Below are 21,278 nucleotides of genomic sequence, written 5' to 3'. Positions count from 1 at the left end.
CTGCCATCTATAATCCAGTTTTGAGTTCCCTCCCCAGACGCCTTAACGCCCACTCACATCCTGGGCCATCTGACCTCAGGAAATCACATGATAGGGTGGGGCCAGGTTTCACAATGAGCTCACCGGAAACCCTGGCTGATTAGGTCCCACACCCACTTTCACACCTTGGCGCATGTGATTAGAGGATCACCAGGGGGTCCTTTGTCCCTCTTTGGGGGGATACTCCCACTGGGTTTAAATCTGGGACTCTCGGCCATTTGACCTTAGAACTGAAGAAGCTTCTCGGATGAGAGGTGAAACGTCTTCAAGCAACTTAAAGAAGTCCAGACGCTTTTCTTTGCAAACTCCTTTGACTACGATGACCTGGATGACTGAGAACCTTCACAGACAAATCTCGATTAAAAACATATTTTTTTTAGCCTTGTCTTCCCTGCCTCCTAAACCCTGCATTTTAACTGTACTGTAACTTATCTCTTTTGCTTTTATTAATGTTTTTATGTTTTAACCTTCAGCCTCTCGGCTCGTGCCTGCTATGCCTGGTATCATTGGTTAGTTATGTCTCCCACCTGTTAGTATATTCCATTTGTACTTATTTTATTATTTTATTTACTTGTATTTATTACTGCTCTTATTTGGTTTCTGTGAAGCACTTTGGCATACACCTTGTTTTTAAATGTGCTATATCAATAAAATTGTATTGTATTGTATTGTACTCCCAGTAAGCTCTCAACCTTGATTACAAGTACTTATTTTACCCTTTGATGTTATGAACATTTTCATTTGTCTGATTTAAATACTGAAAATTTCTCTAACTCTTGTCTCTCAGACTGAGATGGAGCTGTGGTTTCTTGCTTTTCCTCTGATGGTTTTTGCTCAACCTGCAGGGATGATTTCACACTGTGGGAACTCTGAGAACAGGAGCAGTAGTAGATGGCTGAATGAATGACGTTAACTGTTTTTAGCTCCAACACCCAGCTTTTCTGTTTTACCACAGCAGAGAAATCATTCTGCTGAGGGTGGTTGTAGTCTGAAGTGATCGCACCAGTGCGTCTGTTAATACCAATAATCACTCTGATTTTGTCACTGTCTTTCTTCTGATACCAGTACACAGCTGCAGTGCTGCACTGGTCAGTTCCCCCACAGCTGAAGGAGACACTTTCTCCAGCTCTCCTGGTCAGAGTCAAATCATTTTGTATCAGCTCTGTGGCCATGGTAAACAGCGCTGCAGAGACACACACAGGTTAGTATGTCAACGTTTGTTACAGATGGTGTCTTCTTGTTTGAATAAAACCACTCACCTGAGCTCAGGCAGCACAGAGCAGCAGCTTGGAGGAAACACATTGTGTGCAGTGATGTTTCTTCAGCTGAATCTGAAGAGAAGTGGCACTGTGACAGAGCAGAGGCCAAACAAGTATTAATAAGATACTGTTTGAAATCACGTGACGAGGCTCACGTGATTTCAAACGGGTCCTCAAACCACCCTGCAGCTGAAGATCATACAGCTGCTGATTAACAAGTGATGCCATCTTGTAGTTTTTCCACTGAATTTGAGGTGTGAAGAAGAATAATCATCAGTGTGAAAGTCTGAAAACTGCTTGTTTAGCCATGCGTGTAAACTACAGTGTCATAGAAAACATTTCTTCACACTATAACAACACAATAACATGTTTGTAAAAGATGTTTCAGCTCCGCTTTTTGTGTTCTTCACACATATGGATAATCTTTCCTGCATTAGTGATCTCTCTTCTGCCGATCTCTCTGTGGATTATTAGAGGTGATTGATTTAATTTGAGGTGATTTCAGGACTTCTGAAATGTGTAACTTTGAAATCTTATCATTAAAACCATCAACACTTAGTTTCTTTTTCTTCCTTTCTGTTAAGATAATAAGCAATTAGAATGTAAACCACTTTTATTTAGTGCAAACATACTAGACCAGAAAACTTCCCACTGAGCTCTCAGCCTTCATTACAAATTGTCATTTCACTGTTTGCTGATATAAAGATTTCAATTTGTGTGATTTAAATGCTGAAATTTCTGTAACTCTGTTCTTGTGTCTCAGACTGAGATGGAGGTGACATATGTGAATGTGGGTTGTGGTTTCTTGCTTTTGCTCTGATGGTTTTTGTTCAGCCTGCAGGGATCATTTGTCACTGTGAGAACTTTTAGAGCAACAGCAGTAGTAGGTGGCTGAATGAACGTCTTTAACTTTCTTTATCTCCAACTCCCAGCCGTCCTGTTTCTTTACAGCTGAGAAATCTTCTTCCTCGGGGTGGTTGTAGACTTTAGTAATTGCACCATTTTTCGTGCTGATAGAAAGAAGCATTCTGAATGAATCTCTGGTGTCTCTCTTCTGGTACCAGTATACAACTGCAGTGCTGCACTGGTCAGTTCCCCCACAGCTGAAGGAGACACTTTCTCCAGGTCTCCTGGTCAGAGTTAAATCACTCTGTATCAGCTCTTCAGCCATAGTAACCATCACTGTGGAGACACAGACAGGTTAGTATGGCAGTTTGGTACTGATGTTGTGCTCTTGTTTGAATAAAATCACTCACCTGAACACAGACAGCACAGAGCAGCAGCTGGGAGGAAAAGCATTGTGTGCAGTGATGGTTTCTCTGGTGAACCAGGAGAGAAGTAGAGCTCCAATGCAGCTGAGGCCAAACAAGGATGACTTATAAAATCATACAAGTACCACGTGGTTTCTAACAGATCCTCAAACCTCTCGTTAGCTCCAGCAGCTGACGGATTACAGATAAGACTGCTACTGATCCACACTGAAGCTTCTGTGTGGTTTTAAACTGGTCTGAATTTTATTATTGTTTTTTTTTATTATTGTTATCCTGCAGATAAGGTGGAGACACTATTTACATTATAAGAAAAATAAGAATAGTCTCCTTTTAGGAGTTTGAGGATTGATTGATGGTGATTTATCCCCATCTGCTGGTGAAAAGACTGCATTAAGTATCATCTTAACACTTCAATAATCACAGAGAAGCTTCATTATATTACTAAAATTATTCGTCCAATTGACTTCAAACACATATGAACTCAAGTAACACTCCATTCTTAATCCATAGGATTTAATATAATGTCTGCCCACCCTTTGTGGCTATAACAGGTTCATCTCTTAATGGAAGACTTTCCAAAAGAAGGCATCCCAACACTGTCCGCACAAAGAACATGAAATATGAAATTGTCCAAAATGTTTTGGTATGTGCTAGGTTTATGTTGGCACAAACCTATTCCCCAGTCACTCTCAGTCAGCTCCCCCGTAGCACTGCTCTTTATTGTGGTTACATGAGTATACATAGGTTCATTAACATATGACATCTCAACCAGGCATACATGTGAACAAAGAGTACCGTCTGTGTGTACGTGTAGGTATGCGTGGGTGTGTGTGTGTGTGTGTGTGTATGTGGGTCAAAATATGACCCTGCGAACGACTCCCCACAGCTGGTACTAGGAGCCCAGCGGACCACCTAAACAAAAGGCACTTATACTTAAACAGATACAGAGTAGGTGTCCTCCTATACTATAAATCAGAAAGAGAAGATACGACCTCTCTCATGTCCTATGGATGTGTGTGTATGCCAGAGCACTCTGGAATGCACACAGAGTCTTTGCAGACTACTAAGGATGAGACATTCTATCAATATGCAATTGATTATATATCTCTAAGCATATATGATTATATGTTTATAAGCATAAATGACAATCCAACAATAAAACTCTGACAGTATGCTGCAGGATTAAGAGCTCCTTTCACTGGAGCTAAGGGGAACAAACGGCTGAAAAGCAACCCCACACCATAATCATCCCTCCAGCAAACTTTACACTTGGCACAAGCAGGATTTGTGCAACACCTGACTTCACTAGGTGTTACAGGTAGAAGTCACGCAGACGTCACTGTGGATCAGATCACCTGTGGATTATGTCCTCTGAAGCCTCCCATTGATTGCTTGTATGTTGTTGTTGGGTTTTTTTGTGGCATATGTTTAATTATTTTACTTGGTAGTAAACAATAGTGATGGGCAAAGTGAGGTTTCGTGAAACACTGAAGCATTTGTGCTGGAATCGTGTTGAGGCCTCGAAACAATCTTAACGTCATGGTCCTGGGTTGGTGACCCAGTGTTTTGTGTTTTGAATTATTAATCGTCTTTGCTTTCATTATTATTTAGAATTTATAGTCTCTTGGTTTCTGTGCTCTTCCGGTGATCCATGTTCCCTCTGTCAGTCATGTGTTTGTTGTCTTTGTTAATGTTTTCCATTTACTTCCCCTTGGTCTCATGTTTGATTACTCCCAGCTGTGCTCTCCTCCTGTGTCTCATTCCCTCGTTATCCCTCAGTGTATTTAAGCCCTGTGTCTTCCCCTGTTTGTTTGCTGGTTTGTCTGTGTATCAACCATGACATTTCCCATGTTCATTGTGTTCTGTGGTCCCTGTCTCAGGTTTTTATGTTCCAGGTTTCTAGCTCCAGGGTTTTTTTTGTTCCTTTGTATTATTTTTGTAGGTGCTCCCAGCTTAGGTTTTTAGTTTAGTTTTGCCACGTTCTGATCTTGTTTGTTTAAACAAACAAAAGCTTGTTCACAGTTATATTCGTTGTCAGTGTCTGCACTTGGGTCCTGTCTCTCCACTCCATACATCTGCCAAGGCAGCCGTGACACTGAAACCATCTCCACAGTGACACATGCTCGCCAATTTGGAACAGCGCCTTCAGTACAACTTGAAGACGCTGTTCTGTGAAACAATGACGCAGACAAACAAAACTCCAAACTAAACTACTAATTACATCAGACTGTCAGTAATTATGATTAACACATGATTTTAGAGAAATCCTAAAACATTGCAAGAAAAAAGTCAAACATGCAGAGAACAGACTGCTGTGTTCACTGTAATAACCACACAGGTTTACAGATGTTTTTTCAGCTCAGTCGGTTTGTTTCTTCCTCACAGCCCTCAAACTTTGAATGTGTTTGGTTGATTTTTAAGTTTTCTAGATGTCTGTGTCATCAGGTTTGTTCTACACACTGGCAAGAAAAGCTAGAATATATATATATTTAAATGAAAAAAGACTTAAATACTTCTTTATAAAAAGGTAACGTTTATCCCATTCTGATCAATCGTAACAGTCGATTTGACTAGAACATTTTAAAATCTTCCTCTGGTGAACGACCTCTGAACCATGAAGAAACTTCACTTCCCACTGCTGTGGATGCTGTGTGTCCTGTAACACTGCGTGATGTTTTTTTTTACTTTGAGTCTGGAGTTTGGGTCATAGTGAAGCTGCTTGTGTTGTCTATGAGATATTCTCAGCTGAAGCATCAGTGGGAATAAAAAAACAAAAAGAAATGAACTTGTTTGCCATGGAAACTGTTCAGAAGTAGATGAGCTGTATTTAATGGATGTGTCTAACATTTCTTTTAACAGTACAAATATTCTTTATGACTGCACACTATGCAAGTAACAGGTTACAGTGAGGATGACCTCACTTAATGCAGGAAATGACATTTTTTGTTAAAAGTGAAAAAAAACTACAGAGCAAATGGAGTCAGAGCTGAAAACTGTTTTTTTTTAATCCACGTGTGTAATAATTAGAAGCGGTAATATCAGAAACACTAATTCAGTAATTACAAATGACTGTGGTGCAGTGTCTGGAAGCAGCAGGTACACCACCTGTTTAAACTGGGGCACGAAAACCTCGTTCAGTCGTGGTCATGTGACCTGGTATTTTGAACCAAGCTTCCGAGCAGTGTTTTTAAACATCTGTGCTTCACCAACTCAACTCAGTCCTGGAACATTTGTTTTGAACTTCCCATCCCCAGTAAACAGGTGTGTTTACAGGTTGTAGCTGCAGAAGCCTCCTATTGGCCACGTTGCTTGCAAATTGGGCGACTCATTTCTATCGGTATGTAACTTTGATTTGTTGCCATCTTAGCATTACTTCTGTCACAATCATCTTTTTACTGTAAATGCTAATTTTACTGTGCATTACAGGAAGTCTGGGCCTGAGTGGGTGGTTTGAAAGCAGAGGTTTGCAGCAGAACCGCTACTGCTTCTCTGTGCTGCTGCTTTGCATTTTTACCTTGTTTTGCCTTCTCACTAGATCTGTTGTGCAAGTTCTTCCACTTAAAAAGATGAGAGAGGCCTTTAATTTTCATCATGGGTATACCTCAGCTATGAGAGACAAAACGAGGGGAAAAAAATCCAGAAAATCACATTGTCTGATTTTTAAGGAACTTATTTGCAAATTATGGTTCAAAATAAGTATTTGGTCAATGTCACGAAATTAATATATTGTTAGTGCTTATTTAGTGCTTATTGTTACTTGTTTTTAATATAGTTTGCTTCCAGTCTAAAAAGGGCCAACTCTGAGTAGAATCTGAGCCAAGAGTACTGACAGGAAACTGCATGCTTTTGCAGAGAACAGGAAGCGTATACGGATGTAGCTTGTAATACTTTCAGACCTGAGCTTGTGTGTCCGTGTGGTCAGGCCTCCATTTCCGGAAATGTAAAATAAAGATTATTTTTTGAGCTTGACCACTCTGAGTTCAGTCTTTCTCTGTCGCCAAAAGAATTCAAAAGAACGGAATTTAATAATTGGTGCCAGTGACCCGGATTCTTTTGCGGCTGAGAGGACAAATTCGGCTTAAGGTGGGATCTGATATGAGGCGAACAGGAGACCAGTCTAAAAAGATTTAAAGGTAAGCACAAGCCTGTTCAAAGAAAAGCAAATTGTGCAGATTGGATGAATTCTAAATTATCTGTTTGCCGAGTTGATGATCGTTACCGTTAAATTGGCTCAGTAGTGGTGAAATTAAACTAAATTATAAAATCTGTTAAGTAGATTTCGGGTGACATGTCCATGGTGATTTTGGGTAATATGTGATAAATAAAAAGTAAAGTCTGGGGAATATTTGATGAAAGCTTATTGTTGTTAATGCTGGGGTGAATTTTAAAGTTGATGTGTTAGGGGCGTGTCAGTTGTGTTACGTCAGCCAAGAAAAGAGATTAGATTAGGACATTTGGTTAAGGGATTTAATTTCCAAATGGAATATAGGGTTGGACCCGAGCATCAGATAAATAAACTGGCGGTTAGAGTCCACAGTGATGCTTCCAGATTTATTTAAATTATTTAGGACGGTAAGGGCGATCCCTAGGAGTGCACACAAGTTCAGGGGTGGGAACCAAATCTGCATGTGGGTTTCTTCATATCATATTTTCCAGAAAATTGTGCCTTCATCATTTTGCCCTTACATAATTTTATGAACCAAGCATTACAACACCAGACATGCTACAACAAATATTACAAGACATTTTTTTACCTTCTTTAAACATACAGAATAACATATTTTGGATGCAACTGCCTATTTATTATTTACAAAATAAAACACTAACCTTTGACCATAATTTTGACTTATGATAATTTTCTTTTTTCCATTTTTTTCACAAACATTTCTGACTTTCTCATGATGTCAAAAACACAATCCCCCACTAACAAATATCTCCTGTTCCCCATACAGATGGGAAACTGTTGCCCTTGTAAACAAATGTTTTCTATACTTTACCTAATTTTCTGTGTTAATAGCCCTTAAAGATGACATTTGTAAATATGTACACAACCTGGAGTAGAAATGTTCCTTAAAACATGTCGTATTAACCATGCTTTTCAGTTTCATTTCATAATCACAACACTGTTGTATGTATTTACAACTCTTTATTAATATTTTGTTCATATAAACAATACACTTTTAAAACCTGTTTAAACTATAACTTTTTCAAACCGTTGTAAACTTTTTGTAATGTGTGATCTATCATTACCGTAGATTTACATTTACAGAACACTTAACAACACACACAAATCACAAATGCTTTTCTTTCACTACTGACAATCTGTTGTTTTCTATTTCAGTAATATGCTTGCCTTTGACTTTTATCTAAACACTAACCATGGCCTTTTCCAGATCTTTATCAAATGGCCTCCACATCTGTTTCAATATGCAGGGTTTCTCCACTTTCTAACAGTAGCTCCATCTGGTTGGACATGTCAGCACTGGCAATGCCAATACAGGCACCTCAGTCGGTCTTCTTCTTTTGTCTGTCAAAACACAAGAAACTACTTAGCATTGTAACCTTTACCTTTTTTCATCCAAAAACAACTACAATATGGTAATCACACGTTCTCCCTAAATCCCCACCTCTCACACATAACACATTACATTATCTTACACAAACACTCACACACACGTATGTGTGTGTGCAACATTATACAATATATAGACTATTGTCATATTTTCACCTACAGTAACCTGGTATGTATCAACATTTCAAAACCATAATTGTAAACATTGTGTTCACATCACATTGCCATTACATGTTGATACAAACTTATAGCTTCATCATACCCCAATCTTTGTTAAAGATGTTGTGTGCAGCTCTACTCCATAGGTAGACTGTTTCACCTTTACATGAGAAACCTTTATTTGGTCTCCCACATGACACTGCTCAATAGCTGCCACGCTCCACGGTGTAACCATCCTGAAACCACACAAATTACACAACACAACATTTGTTCATTAGTAATACAAAAAGGCCACTTAGTACCAAAATCAAAGCCATGATCTAATACAATCTGCTGCTCTACCACCAATCTAAAACATGACACATTACTTTCACTGCTTTTGGTATCACACTTCAGTTGCACCATTACCTGCTTTAGCTGCAGATTTCTTATGGGAACTTCTTGTTTCCCTGAGAGCATCTTCCTCACTGCAGAACATAGTAAAGTGCATTACATATAATATCACTTACAGTGAATGTATACATCTGTGACAGCTCTTTCTTTCTTCAATACTCTGTTTATATTCTGTTATTGTTGTTTTCATGAAAATTCTACAAACACCATGTACAAAATCCTTGGATACATAATACATTTAATAATTTTCTAAAACACTTGCAACACTTGAAATGCAAATGATAAAATAATAGTGATGATCATATTCTCACAATTTAGTGTATGTTGGACAACAAAAAATATTATTTTTACTTGTAAATACATAACAACAATAATGATTTCTTTGAAAACCTAAACCAATATCAATTCTGATAGAACGACAAAGACTTACCTCCACGACCTCCCCTTGTACTGTCATAACCCCCCTGTGGTTGAGCTCATCTTCAGACTCATTACAGGGGCAGGAGGATGCAGAAGATCCCCCACTTTTGCAAAAGGATTTTCTGCAACTGTAAGGGCAGGTGCTCTGAAAATCTGGGTCCGCAGTGATATTTATCACATAAGGAGTAGCTGGGCCTCTCAGTTCATACCCCCAATCATATACGTGACCCCCTCTTGGACTTTTGAGAATTCATTTAACTTTGTTATTTTTAGTACCATCTCCCCATCAGTGATGGCTGCCAACTTTGTAATGAGTGGTTTAGCCACTCCCTCTTTCACATCCCAGGTGATCACCCTGAGCTGATCACACATTTTCAAAACCCGAATATGTAATGGTGGGGGCTGGAAATAAGGCATCTCATTCCGGTTCCCAATTAATTTAATCAAAGCCATTCTGAAAACAAACAAACAAAAAAAAACACATTAACAGGTTAACACATTTCTGCTGGATCCAGTTCTGATATAACACAGTGACACCTGTTACTTTCATGTCATCTCTTTGCATTTTGATATCAACAAACAAATTATTAACCTCGAAAACCCTAAAGATCCTGCTCAAAAACTACATCCCACAAATCACAACCGTATTTCTCCCAAAATACAAACGATCTTTACAAAATGTTGATCTCAATATAAACTTCACACTTATCAGCCTTCAGAAAAAATATACAAAAATGACAACACATGTAAGTATGTCCAACTCCAAAACCTGACTATTGTCTTTTCCTTAACTTCATTTTTTTTTGGGATAGCTGGCTGGCTTTGAAGTATGTTACAATACACAAATACACTTTACAAAAGAACAAATCATTCTACAAAGATTCTGTCACCAAAATTTATGATCAAAGTGAAACACATCAACATTACAGATACATTAATAAACAGTAAGCCAGGGATAATGCATTTACCACTCTCTCAGTTTTCTTCTGAAAAAACACAAATGCTTCTTTCAGTTTTTACATACCTCTAAATGTTTGCTACTTCAACATTTTTTTCAAGTATCACACAATGCAACACACACACACACACACACACACACACACACACACACAATAAACCATGGAAATGACCAAAATACTGTCTTTGCTTTTATACTTTTCACATTCAATAACTTCATCTTCTATAACCTATTCCCTTTTTTCTGATTTAAAATTTTTAAAATTTGATTTTTCACGAGAAAAATGCACCTTCAAACCGTTTTACTCTCTATACTGAGTAAAACGGTTAGCCCTATACTTCCAAAAATACTAAGGAGCACTAAAAAAAAAAAAAAACCTACTTAATACTTACATCTTCCGATGTTCTTGAGAAAGCAGTAAACCTGTAAATCCCTTGAAAACTATGTAAAAACGCAAGTGGGTGTTACTAATTATGAGAAGGGTCTGGCTTAAGGGATGGTGATTTTTTTTAACAAACCTAGAGTGTTAAAAAAACACTTAGAACCAAATTTATTTATCAGCAGCATCAATAGTAACAAAAACACAATTTAGTTTTCGCTGTCAAAGTCGATTTAACTGAAGTTACGCGTTTCCGGTTAGTGTGGAGGCCACAATATGGTGCTCCCCAGTGGCTGCAGCCAGATGCTCTTGCTAATTATTACTACTTGTCACGTGATCTTTTTCTACCCGCCTGTTTGGATAACCAGCGTTGCTGTCATTAGTCGTGTCCAAATTCATGGGCTGCATCCTCCTGAGGACTCGGCCTTCGTGATCTACGTGGGCCGGGTCCTCAGAAGGTCAGGGTAGGCCGGAAGTAAACGGCTGTGAAATTGGACGGTCTAGCCTTCAGATTAGCGTCACCGCTGTCTCGGGGATTTTAATAAACTCGGCCGCCTGCTCCTTGCTATCTAAAATGTAACAGGACACTGGCGTAAATTCTCGACCATCTCACACTTCTGTTTAATCAGTTTTCTGTTTGACGTTTATTCAGCTGTGTGAAAACCAAGGAGGAACCCACCCAGGGGATTAATAAAGTTTTATTTTATCTAATCTAATAACTTTAATCTCAGCCAAACCAATTTACTCACGAACAAATAAAACACTAAAAAAAGCCAAACATTAACATTTTTAGGTTATCTAAGTGACTTATATATTATGTTTAACCCGAGTAGCGAAAGCGCGCGGTGATCTGAAAATGATGTGCCGGGAGTTGTGCCGTTCTCGGCGGCTTCAGTGACCCTCGAGCTCCGGGCTAGCTATCGAGCTGGTGGGTAACAGTCGTCTCCGAAAATGTTGAAGCACTTTTGCAAATATGCAATACCTTGATAAACCGAGCAGATATTTGAAGTATACACACCCACATTCTCACCTGAAAATATGTTAAAAGTGTATTTTGTGACCCAGAAAGATTAATAAGAGTAATTTTAAAACTTAGTAGCGGCCGCCGTTGCCGGAAACTGGAGTTTGGCTGGGCCGTGCTATGAATTCTGGGATATGGTGGGCCACGAAGGACACACCCAACCCATCGTTCAAATTCGGGGAAAAGGAGGACGCATTTGTCGGCTGCATTTAGAGGAGTCCACGAATTTGGACAGCCATCGGCGCGTCGCTGTGACGTAATCGGTCTACAAATGCGGCCTCAGGAGGATGCAGCCCATGAATTTGGACACGACCAATGTAATGGGGCTTTGGAGTTGACGTCACGCCACAATGCATTGTGGAAGCGCGGCACCATTTTAGCAGGCTACGAATCAAAACAAACACACTGTGTTGGAAGGAAGATTGCTACGAACCATACTTAAAAGCAGCTCAAAAGAAAAAGGACGTTATGGAGACAGATTGCGTCCGGATGCAAAGAGACGGTACTTGCAAAAAAATAGCGTGCATTGGAAATGTGGACCCGTGTGAAATATGGCTGTGGAGTAGAAACCCTGAAGACGAACTGCTATAGACTTACCCTGATATATTCTCGTACCTTGTCTGTGGAGTCAGCGAATACACAGCGAACCAATTTCGCAATTATAAATCTCTGGAGGCGCACATCCAATTCACCAAGGACTGGGTACAAGATTTGGCTATTTTTAAGCCTCCACGTTGTGAATACGTCGTCATTCAAACAAAGGTAAGTCAGCTTGAGTACTGCCAGTAAAATGCATTTGATTTCCCTACAAACATTCAGATTAGTGCAAGCATAAATTCATTCATGAGGGGGAAATTACAGTGAGAACATGTGGAGGCTCTGTTAGAGGGATAACATAGTGAGTTCAGTGCATTGATGTGACATTGTCCTGAAGGATTTAGTTATTCTCTATGGTTAAAGAAATTGCACTAATTAATTCATATTTATTATAAATAATCCTAATTATATATCTTGCTTCCGTGTTTATGTCCTGTGTAACTAAAAATACATTCTATTTTGGTTTTATACATTAATTAATGACCTGCAGAATCTCCTTATCATATTAGGTGATTCCTAATTGTCACTTAAAATCAAACTTTATGCTTTCCCCCTCTTGAAAGTGATTACATCCTTGCATTACATACTTTAGGCTCATTTTTTGCTGGCAGATTTAAAAAAACAAAAACAAAAAACAAAAACAACAACAACAAAAAATCCGTTTTCTATCGCCCATGCTGGGAGTAAGGGCGCCCTCCGTTTGCGAGGTGCGCCTGCTGCTTGCGGCACAGGGAAGAGAGGGCGGGGCGGCGGGGGATTCTGGCTGGCAGCATCTAATAACCAACTCGCAAAATAAAAGAAAATAAAAACAAACCAAAAAACTCGAAAACACCAGACATTATGATACAGACTTATAATTTGCACCGATGTTTTTTTTTCGAAATTCTATACCCGAAAAGTGAGCGCGAGAGCCCTCGGTGCGCCTTATTGCTGCTGAAGTCAAAGTAAACTTTATTGTCATCTCCGCTACATACAGTCCAGTATATAGAGAGATGACGAGGCTCCAGTTACAGCAGTGCAAGTAAACAAACAATATATATAAGAAGAGTAAGAAAATAAATATACACTTTAGGACTCAGGGTAAAGGGATCAATAACAATTTAAAATTTATAATTTATAGTTTGATGATTTAAAGTCTCACACACAACCCGTCGAAGGGGAGGGGGGCCGGCTGCTTCCAAATAGAGCACATTTCATTCATAATGTTGTAAATCCCCATTATGTATTCATGATTTGAATCCTGGGTTGTGCGAAATCCCAGAAATAAACCCTAGACAAAGTGAATCTGTGAACTAAGGTGTAGGTCTGTTAGGTTATGTTGTGGTGATCCTCGGGTTGGGGGATGGGTGTTCATACTGGGGTGCAAATTAAAACCAGTGGAAGATGGACAAGAAAAGTTCAAAGTCATCAGGTGCTCAGTTTAGAAAAAAAGAGAAAAGTGGAGGAGGAGAAACGAGCAAAAGATACAGGTAAGCAGATGTGTCATTGGATAATGGCAGGTCATCCTGAAACAATCAGAATCAGAATACTTTATTAATCCCTAAGGAAATTATGTGGGTTACAGTTCCTCCAAGAAGAAATGGTAAAAATACTAACAATAACAGACTAAACTCCAAACAATACATTATGTTACAGATTTTAATATTAATTAGTCCTTGTCAGTTGTTGATTTGTCCTGTTCTCATTGTATGACAAATTATGATGGCTGTTTGGTTGCCGTTTGCATAAAATGCATACTCTCTCTCTCTTCGTGTGTGTGTGTGTGTGTGTATGTTTCTGTGGTGAAATTCAGTGTGGTTCTGACAACAGTTTAATGTTAATGTACAATCCTTAATATGTTTTATGTGTGTGTGTGTGTGTGGGGGGGGCAGAGGCAGTGTTCGCCCAGGGCATCAAACAGGCTAGGACCGCCACTGCTATCACATATATAAGAGATTTCTAAACCTCATAACTTTAAACTATACACTTAATACATTTGACAGCACACAGATATGTATGCATATGGTTTAGCTCACTGGCCATGATTGTTCACCAAAGCCTGCTGATTCTTACAGTGAAGGAATGATATCGATTAAGACAGTGTTGGAAAATAATGGTGGCCAGACAAAATTTTGAAACTTTGGGCAAAGTTTGGACATTTTAACTTAGGCAACCTTTGTTGCCAGTGGTTTGGGCAAAAATGGCTCTATGTTGTGTTATTTTGAGAAGACATCAAATTTAAAGTGTTATACAAGCTGTATACTGACTGCTTCATATTGTATCAAAGTGTCATATCTTCAATGTTGTCCCATGAAAAGATATAACTTAACATAACTTAAAGCCTTGGAGACAAACAATAGATGCTCTGTAATGCACTACATGTAATTAAATACTGAATTACATTTCGCATATCATCTTATTTTACGTATGATGTCAAGTCATAAACTACAAAAATACATCTACTATAATATTTGAGATTATACTAAGTCAGTAGTTTTTAAACTTTCCTTAAATGTGTTTTAAGGTTTATGAATAATATTTTATTTATAAGCTATGACTTCCCTCCTTAATAAAAACATATTTAAAGTCGGACATAACAGAAACTGGCTTTGAACAAATTGTCATTTTGAACGCTGTAAGGAAAATGAATTCATTTGTTCTTACCTGTTACGTACAGTTTAACTCCAGAGCCAAAGATCATGTCCCCTCACACAGTGACACAGACCAGTACGAAAAACTTGTCTGATGTTGAATGTGGCAGCTGAAGTAAAGCAGTGTCATACACCGATCAGACGTAACATTATGACTCTGCCTGATTTTGTGTTGGTCCCTCTTTTGCTGCCAAAACAGTCCTGAGGCATGGATTCCACTCGACCCCTGAAGATGTGCTGTGATATCTGGCACTGAGATGTTAGCAACAGATCCTTGAAGTCCTGTAAGTTGTGAGGAAGGACCTCCATGGATCACACGTGTTTGTCCTGTAGATCCCACAGATGCTCAGTTACTGGTCACTGTTTCTTCCTTGGTCCACTTTTAATGCATAGTGACCACCGCAGCAACACCCCACAAACGCTGCATTTTTGCAGAAGCCGGGTTGTCTAGACCGAGTCGTCTAGCCATCAATATTTTGTCAAACCTGCTCAAATCCTTACACTTGCCAGTTTTTCTGTTTCTAACACACCAACTTTGAGGAGAAAATGTTTACTTGCTCCTTAATACATCCTACCCACTAACAGGTGCTGTGAAAAAGAGATAATCTTGTCACCTGTCGTGGTCATATTGTAAGGTCTGATTAGTCTATTTCAGCTCCATGATTTGGTTCTTTGATGTTCACACATCAACCTCCTCTTTCTGCTTTAGTCGAGATGAATTAATGTTGTAAAAACTGCATGAAGCTGAATATTCTGCATAACTTCTGCCTCCAGATGATGAGCTACCTGAGCTGACCTTTGTTTCACAAGTTTCTTCTTGTCCAAACAGCAGGTTGGCAGTTTTCCAGAATTAAACTTAAACAATGTTTTGATGGAGTAGCACTGTAACAGGATTTATTTGCTGTGGCAGGATGTAGTCTGTGGCTCAGCTGCACAAGAGTTCAGGGGCAGTGTCAGGAGAGCCTGGTGGATACAGCTGACAGCGATTGTCTAATCCTGCCTCCTTTATTTCAGTAACGCACTGGGATCTGAGGAGGAGAGGCACAAGAGCTGACGCTGTACTAAGCAGCTGGAATCAATGAACGGTCTGCAAAGATAAAACTGTGCAAATAAGTCACTTTAACTGCACCAGCCGACCCATCTGAGTGTGTTTTGGGACCTGGCAACAGCCAACAAGTGTTACAATATCAGTATGCACTTCGGTCGTCCTCTGGCTTCTAAGAACAAATATCTGTCCAGCTAAACGGTTTCTACCGTTTGTTCAAGATTATAAACACGGCAGAGACACAAAAAAACAAAACAAAACAAAAACTCCACAGACAAAATAGAAACTTGCTGCATGTTTTGTAGTTTAACTGCCTGCAAATATAAGCATGATTATTATGATGAGTCCTCATGGAGGAACCAGCACATGACAGCAATGACTGTAAAGGAAAAGAAACCAACCTGTATGCTCTGTGCAGATGTGCAAGGTTACAGAAATAAGAGTTGGACAATCAAAGTAGTTTTTCACTTCTTTGTTTTTTTTCAAAACCATGTGCTTTCTGGTTTCTGAAGCTGTGATCACTGTGTTGTGGTGTTTTGATTTTCCCTCAGTTGCTGTTCTCGTAGAGGAATATTGCTTCCCAACAAAATATAGACACTTCTCCTCTGAATTTATTTTGGTCTTGATTATTTTTACTTCTTATATAAATAGAATACAAACTAGTTGTTATGGTTTTAAAGGTGATGCCTGTGTCAGTGTGTGTGTGAACCTGGTCTGTGGTCTGCTGCTGTTCCTTTGATGGTTTTTGTTCAGTCTGCAGGGATCTTTTGTCACTGTGAGAGCTTTGAGCACAGCAGCAGTAGTAGATGGCTGAATGAACGAGGCTAACTGCATTTATCTCCAACTCACAGCTGTTCTCGTTTTTCACAGCTGAGAAATCTTTTTTCTGAGCATGGTTGTAGTCACTGTCGACTTCACCAGTGCGTACGTTAATATGAAGAATCACTCTGAACTTATCATCGTCTTTCTTCTGGTACCAGTGCACATAGCTGCCACTGCACTGGGCAGTTCCACAGCTGAAGGAGACTTTTTTGCCAGGTGTCGCAGTCAAAGTTAAATCTTTCTGCATCAGCTCTGCAGCCATGGTAACCAGCGCTGCAAAGACACAGAGAGAAAAATGTCAGTTTGATGGTGTTTCTAACATGTAGTTTTTGGTGGGCTTAAACTCACCTAAACACAGACAACACAGAGCAGCAGCTGGGAGGAAAAGCATTGTGTGAACCGTTGTGTTCAGTGACGTTTCCTCTGGTGAATCTCAGGAGAAGTGATGCTTTGATAGAAACGAGGCCAAACAAGGACAGTTTATATGATCAGACGAGGACCACGTGTTTCTAACAACTCCTAAAACCTCCCATTAACTGCTGCAGCTGTCAGTGCTGCTGCTGAGTGACAGCTGAGGCGTGTGTTGCAGTTTTCCACTGAGACTGAGGTTTGCAAAACATTAACCTTCAAATATAGAGTGGAATTTATTTATTATTTCAGTCGTATCTTTTCTTGACTTTCTATGAAGTCAGTCAACAAAATGTCTTAAAACTATGATGACTTCAAAACTAAAAATATTTGTTCCCACAGACACAGACTGAGGAACATAAATGGACTTGATGTAGTCTGAAATATTTTCGACCATGTGTGGAAACAATAGTATCATCAACATACAACTCCATGATATGATACATATCAACTTTTAACGTTCAGGAGGAAAAACCTCCCATACAACTGGTCTGTGACATTTTTTCTTTCTTTTCCACCTTTATTGTGTACTCCCAGTACTCCCAGTTAGCTGTCAACTTTAATTACAAGTATTAATTTTACCCTTTGACGCTATGAACATTTCGATTTATGATTTAAAGTACTGAAATTTTCTCTAACTCTTGTCTCTCAGACTGAGATGGAGCTGTGGTTTCTTGCTTTTCCTCTGATGGTTTTTGTTCAGCCTGCAGGGATGATTTCACACTGTGAGTACTTTTGTAACAAGAGCAGTAGTAGATGGCTGAATGAACGTCTTTAACTGTTTTTAGCTCCAAAGCCCAGCTGCCCTGATTATTCACTGCTGAGAAATCGTTCTGCTGAGGGTGGTTATAGCCTCGATTTATTGCACCGCTGCTTATATCAATAGAAAGAAGCATTCTGAATGAATCTCTTGTGTCTTTCTTCTGGTACCAGTACACAGTGTTACTGCTGCACTGGTCAGTTCCCCCACAGCTGAAGGAGACACTTTCTCCAGCTCTCCTGGTCAGAGTTAAATCACTCTGTATCAGCTCTTCAGCCACAGTAATCACTGTGGTAGAGACACAGACAGGTTAGTATGGCAGTGTTTGTTACAGATGGTGGACTGTTGTTTGAATAAAATCACTCACCTGAACACAGACAGCACAGAGCAGCAGCTGGGAGGAAAAGCATCGTGTGCAGTGATGGTTTCTCTCCTGAACCTGGAGAGAAGTGGTGCTCTGTTAGGCTGATGCAGAACAATGGCAAGTTATGAGATCTTACAAGTACCACGTGGTTTCTAACAGCCTTACAACCTCCACGTGTAAGGGTGGTGCTGACTGACAGCTGAAACCATCTTATAGTTTAAAGGAACATTTAAATGTTTTCCTGTAGAGGCATTTATTTGCTGTTCTAACCTATCGTCTTTATTTTATAGTTTCTGAGAAGAGATACAACCTTGTGACTTATTCTGCTATTTTAGAGATGCAATGAATTAGAATTCCACAAAGATCCTGATCTTAGATTTTAGCTTTGAAATATTTCCTTTTTCCTAAATCACATAAGTGGAAGATGGATGGATTTTCCCTTTCAATTCATTAGTTCAGTTTCCATTGCTCATACTTCTGATTCTTGTGTTTGATGATCCAGCTGAGTGGAATAACAAAACTGCAGACTTCAGTGTTTGGAGATCAATATTCTTCATAGTGTATAATTACTTTTTAAGACACTGATAAAAGGTTTTAACATTTACACTGAAGTATGTAACTGACGCCAGTATTTGAAAACCAGTTATGTTTTTCACATAAAACATAAAAATATTTCCTGGATCTTTTTTCATATTTAGATATTTATCTATCCTTAATCCTTCTTAATTGTCACAACAGATTGTGGATTACACGTTTGTGCTCTGCCCAACTTTACTTGCATAAACCGTTTGTTCTGGTTGTTCCATCGAACTTAGAGCAAACAGGGAGGTTGCAGAGTGCCCCCTGGTGGACCAGCTGTGAAACATCAATATTCATGACACCCTCACACTGGCACTGTGACAGAGCAGAGGCCAAACAAGTATTAATAAGATACTGTTTGAAATCATGTGACGAGGCTCACGTGATTTCAAACGGGTCCTCAAACCACCCTGCAGCTGAAGATCATACAGCTGCTGATTAACAAGTGATGCAGTCTTGAAATTTTTCCACTGAATCTGAGGTGTGAAGAAGAATAATCATCAGTGTGAAAGTCTGAAAAACGGTGTCATAGAAAACATTTCTTCACACTATAACAACACAATAACATGTTTCAGCCCCGCTTTTTGTGTTCTTCACACATATGGATAATCTTTCCTGCATTAGTGATCTCTCTTCTGCTGATCTCTCTGTGGATTATTAGAGGTGATTGATTTAATTTGAGGTGATTTCAGGAGTTCTGAAATGTGTAACTTTGAAATCTTATCATTAAAAACATCAACACTTTGTTTCTTTTTCTTCCTTTCTGTTAAGATAATAAGCAATTAGAATGTAAACCACTTTTATTTAGTGCAAACATACTAGACTAGAAAACTTCCCACTGAGCTCTCAGCCTTCATTACAAATAGTCATTTCACTGTTTGCTGATATAAATACTTCGATTTGTGTGATTTAAATGCTGAAATTTCTGTAACTCTGTTCTTGTGTCTCAGACTGAGATGGAGGTGAAATATGTGAATGTGGGTTGTGGTTTCTTGCTTTTGCTCTGATGGTTTTTGTTCAGCCTGCAGGGATCATTTGTCACTGTGAGAACTTTTAGAGCAACAGCAGTAGTAGGTGGCTGAATGAACGTCTTTAACTTTCTTTATCTCCAACTCCCAGCCGTCCTGTTTCTTTACAGCTGAGAAGTCTTCTTCCTCGGGGTGGTTGTAGCCTTTAGTAATTGCACCATTTTTCGTGCTGATAGAAAGAAGCATTCTGAATGAATCTCTTGTATCTTTCTTCTGGTACCAGTCTACAATGGGACTGCTGCACTGGTCAGTTCCCCCACAGCTGAAGGAGACACTTTCACCAGCTCTCCTGGTCAGAGTTAAATCACTCTGTATCAGCTCTTCAGCCATAGTAACCATCACTGTGGAGACACAGACAGGTTAGTATGGCAGTGTTTGTTACAGATGGTGGACTGTTGTTTGAATAAAATCACTCACCTGAACACAGACAGCACAGAGCAGCAGCTTGGAGGAAAAGCATTGTGTGCAGTGATAGTTTCTTTGGTGAACCAGGAGAGAAGTAGAGCTCCAATGCAGCTGAGGCCAAACAAGGATGACTTATAAAATCACACAAGTACCACGTGGTTTCTAACAGATCCTCAAACATCCCGTCAGCCCCTGCAGCTGACAGATAAGACTGCTACTGATCAACACTGAAGCTTCTGTGTGGTTTTAAACTGGTCAAACAGGTAAAACAAACAAACAAACAAACATTGTTCTAACCTTGTGTTCTTGTTATCCTTCAGATAAGGTAGATACACTATTTACATTATAAGAAAAATAAGAATAGAGGATTGATTGATGGTGATTTATCCCCATCTGCTGGTGAAAAGATTGCATTAAGTATCATCATAATGTAGCCTGGCTGAATTAACCAGCCCAGATCACAGATTATCTTCGGGGTTCTTTCAATCTGAATGATAAAGTAAGCGCTCACGAGAAAAATACAATACAATAACACCTCAATACTCACAGAGTATCATTATATTACTTAAATTATTCACCCAGTTGGCTTCATACACATATGAACTTGAGTAACACTCCATTCTTAATCCATAGGGTTTAATATAATGTTTGCCCACCCTTTGTGGCTATAACAGGTTCAACTCTTAATGGAAGACTTTCCAAAAGATTTATGAGTGTTTATGGGAATTTTAATGTTGGATGAGAAGCCCTGGCTCACAGTCTCGGCTCTCTGCTCATCCCAAAGGTGCTCTATGGGGTTGAGGTCAGGACTCTGTGCAGGCCAGTCAAGTTTTTCCACACCAAACTCATTCATCCATGTCATTATGGACCTTACTTTGTGCACTGGTGTGCAGTCATGTTGGAACAGGAAGGGGGCATCCCAACATTGTCCCCACAAAGTTGTGAACATGAAATTGTCCAAAATGTTTTGGTATCCTGCAAACGGCTGAAAAACAACCCCACACCATAATCATCCCTCCAGCAAACTTTACACTTGGCACAAGCATAATTTGTGCAGCACCTGACTTCACTAGCTGTTACAGGTAGGAGTCACGCACACGTCACTGTGGATCAGATCACCTGTGGATTATGTCCTCTGAAGCCTCCCATTGATTGCTTGTATGTTTTTG

General features: G+C 39.4%; 1 protein-coding gene and 1 long non-coding RNA gene across 2 annotated transcripts; both read right to left on the bottom strand.

Annotated features, from left to right (window-relative positions):
• Positions 1 to 7,594: 7,594 nt before the first annotated feature.
• LOC120436009 lies at positions 7,595 to 8,768 on the bottom strand. The gene is made up of 3 exons (XR_005610047.1): positions 8,709 to 8,768; positions 8,404 to 8,536; positions 7,595 to 8,096 (listed from the first exon to the last, which is right to left on the bottom strand). It is a non-coding gene; the product is annotated as an uncharacterized LOC120436009 (long non-coding RNA).
• Positions 8,769 to 16,290: 7,522 nt separating this feature from the next.
• Positions 16,291 to 18,193, bottom strand: LOC120436291. Its single transcript, XM_039607054.1, has 3 exons — positions 18,101 to 18,193; positions 16,914 to 16,997; positions 16,291 to 16,838 (listed from the first exon to the last, which is right to left on the bottom strand). The coding sequence occupies exons 1-3, from the start codon at positions 18,141 to 18,143 to the stop codon at positions 16,291 to 16,293; spliced, it is 675 nt and encodes a 224-aa protein (XP_039462988.1). The 5' UTR covers positions 18,144 to 18,193.
• Positions 18,194 to 21,278: the final 3,085 nt, after the last annotated feature.

This window comes from Oreochromis aureus, linkage group 23 (genome assembly GCF_013358895.1).
Source record: "Oreochromis aureus strain Israel breed Guangdong linkage group 23, ZZ_aureus, whole genome shotgun sequence".
In the NCBI taxonomy this organism is placed as follows: domain Eukaryota; kingdom Metazoa; phylum Chordata; class Actinopteri; order Cichliformes; family Cichlidae; genus Oreochromis; species Oreochromis aureus.
This window is presented reverse-complemented; position numbering and strand designations above follow the sequence as displayed.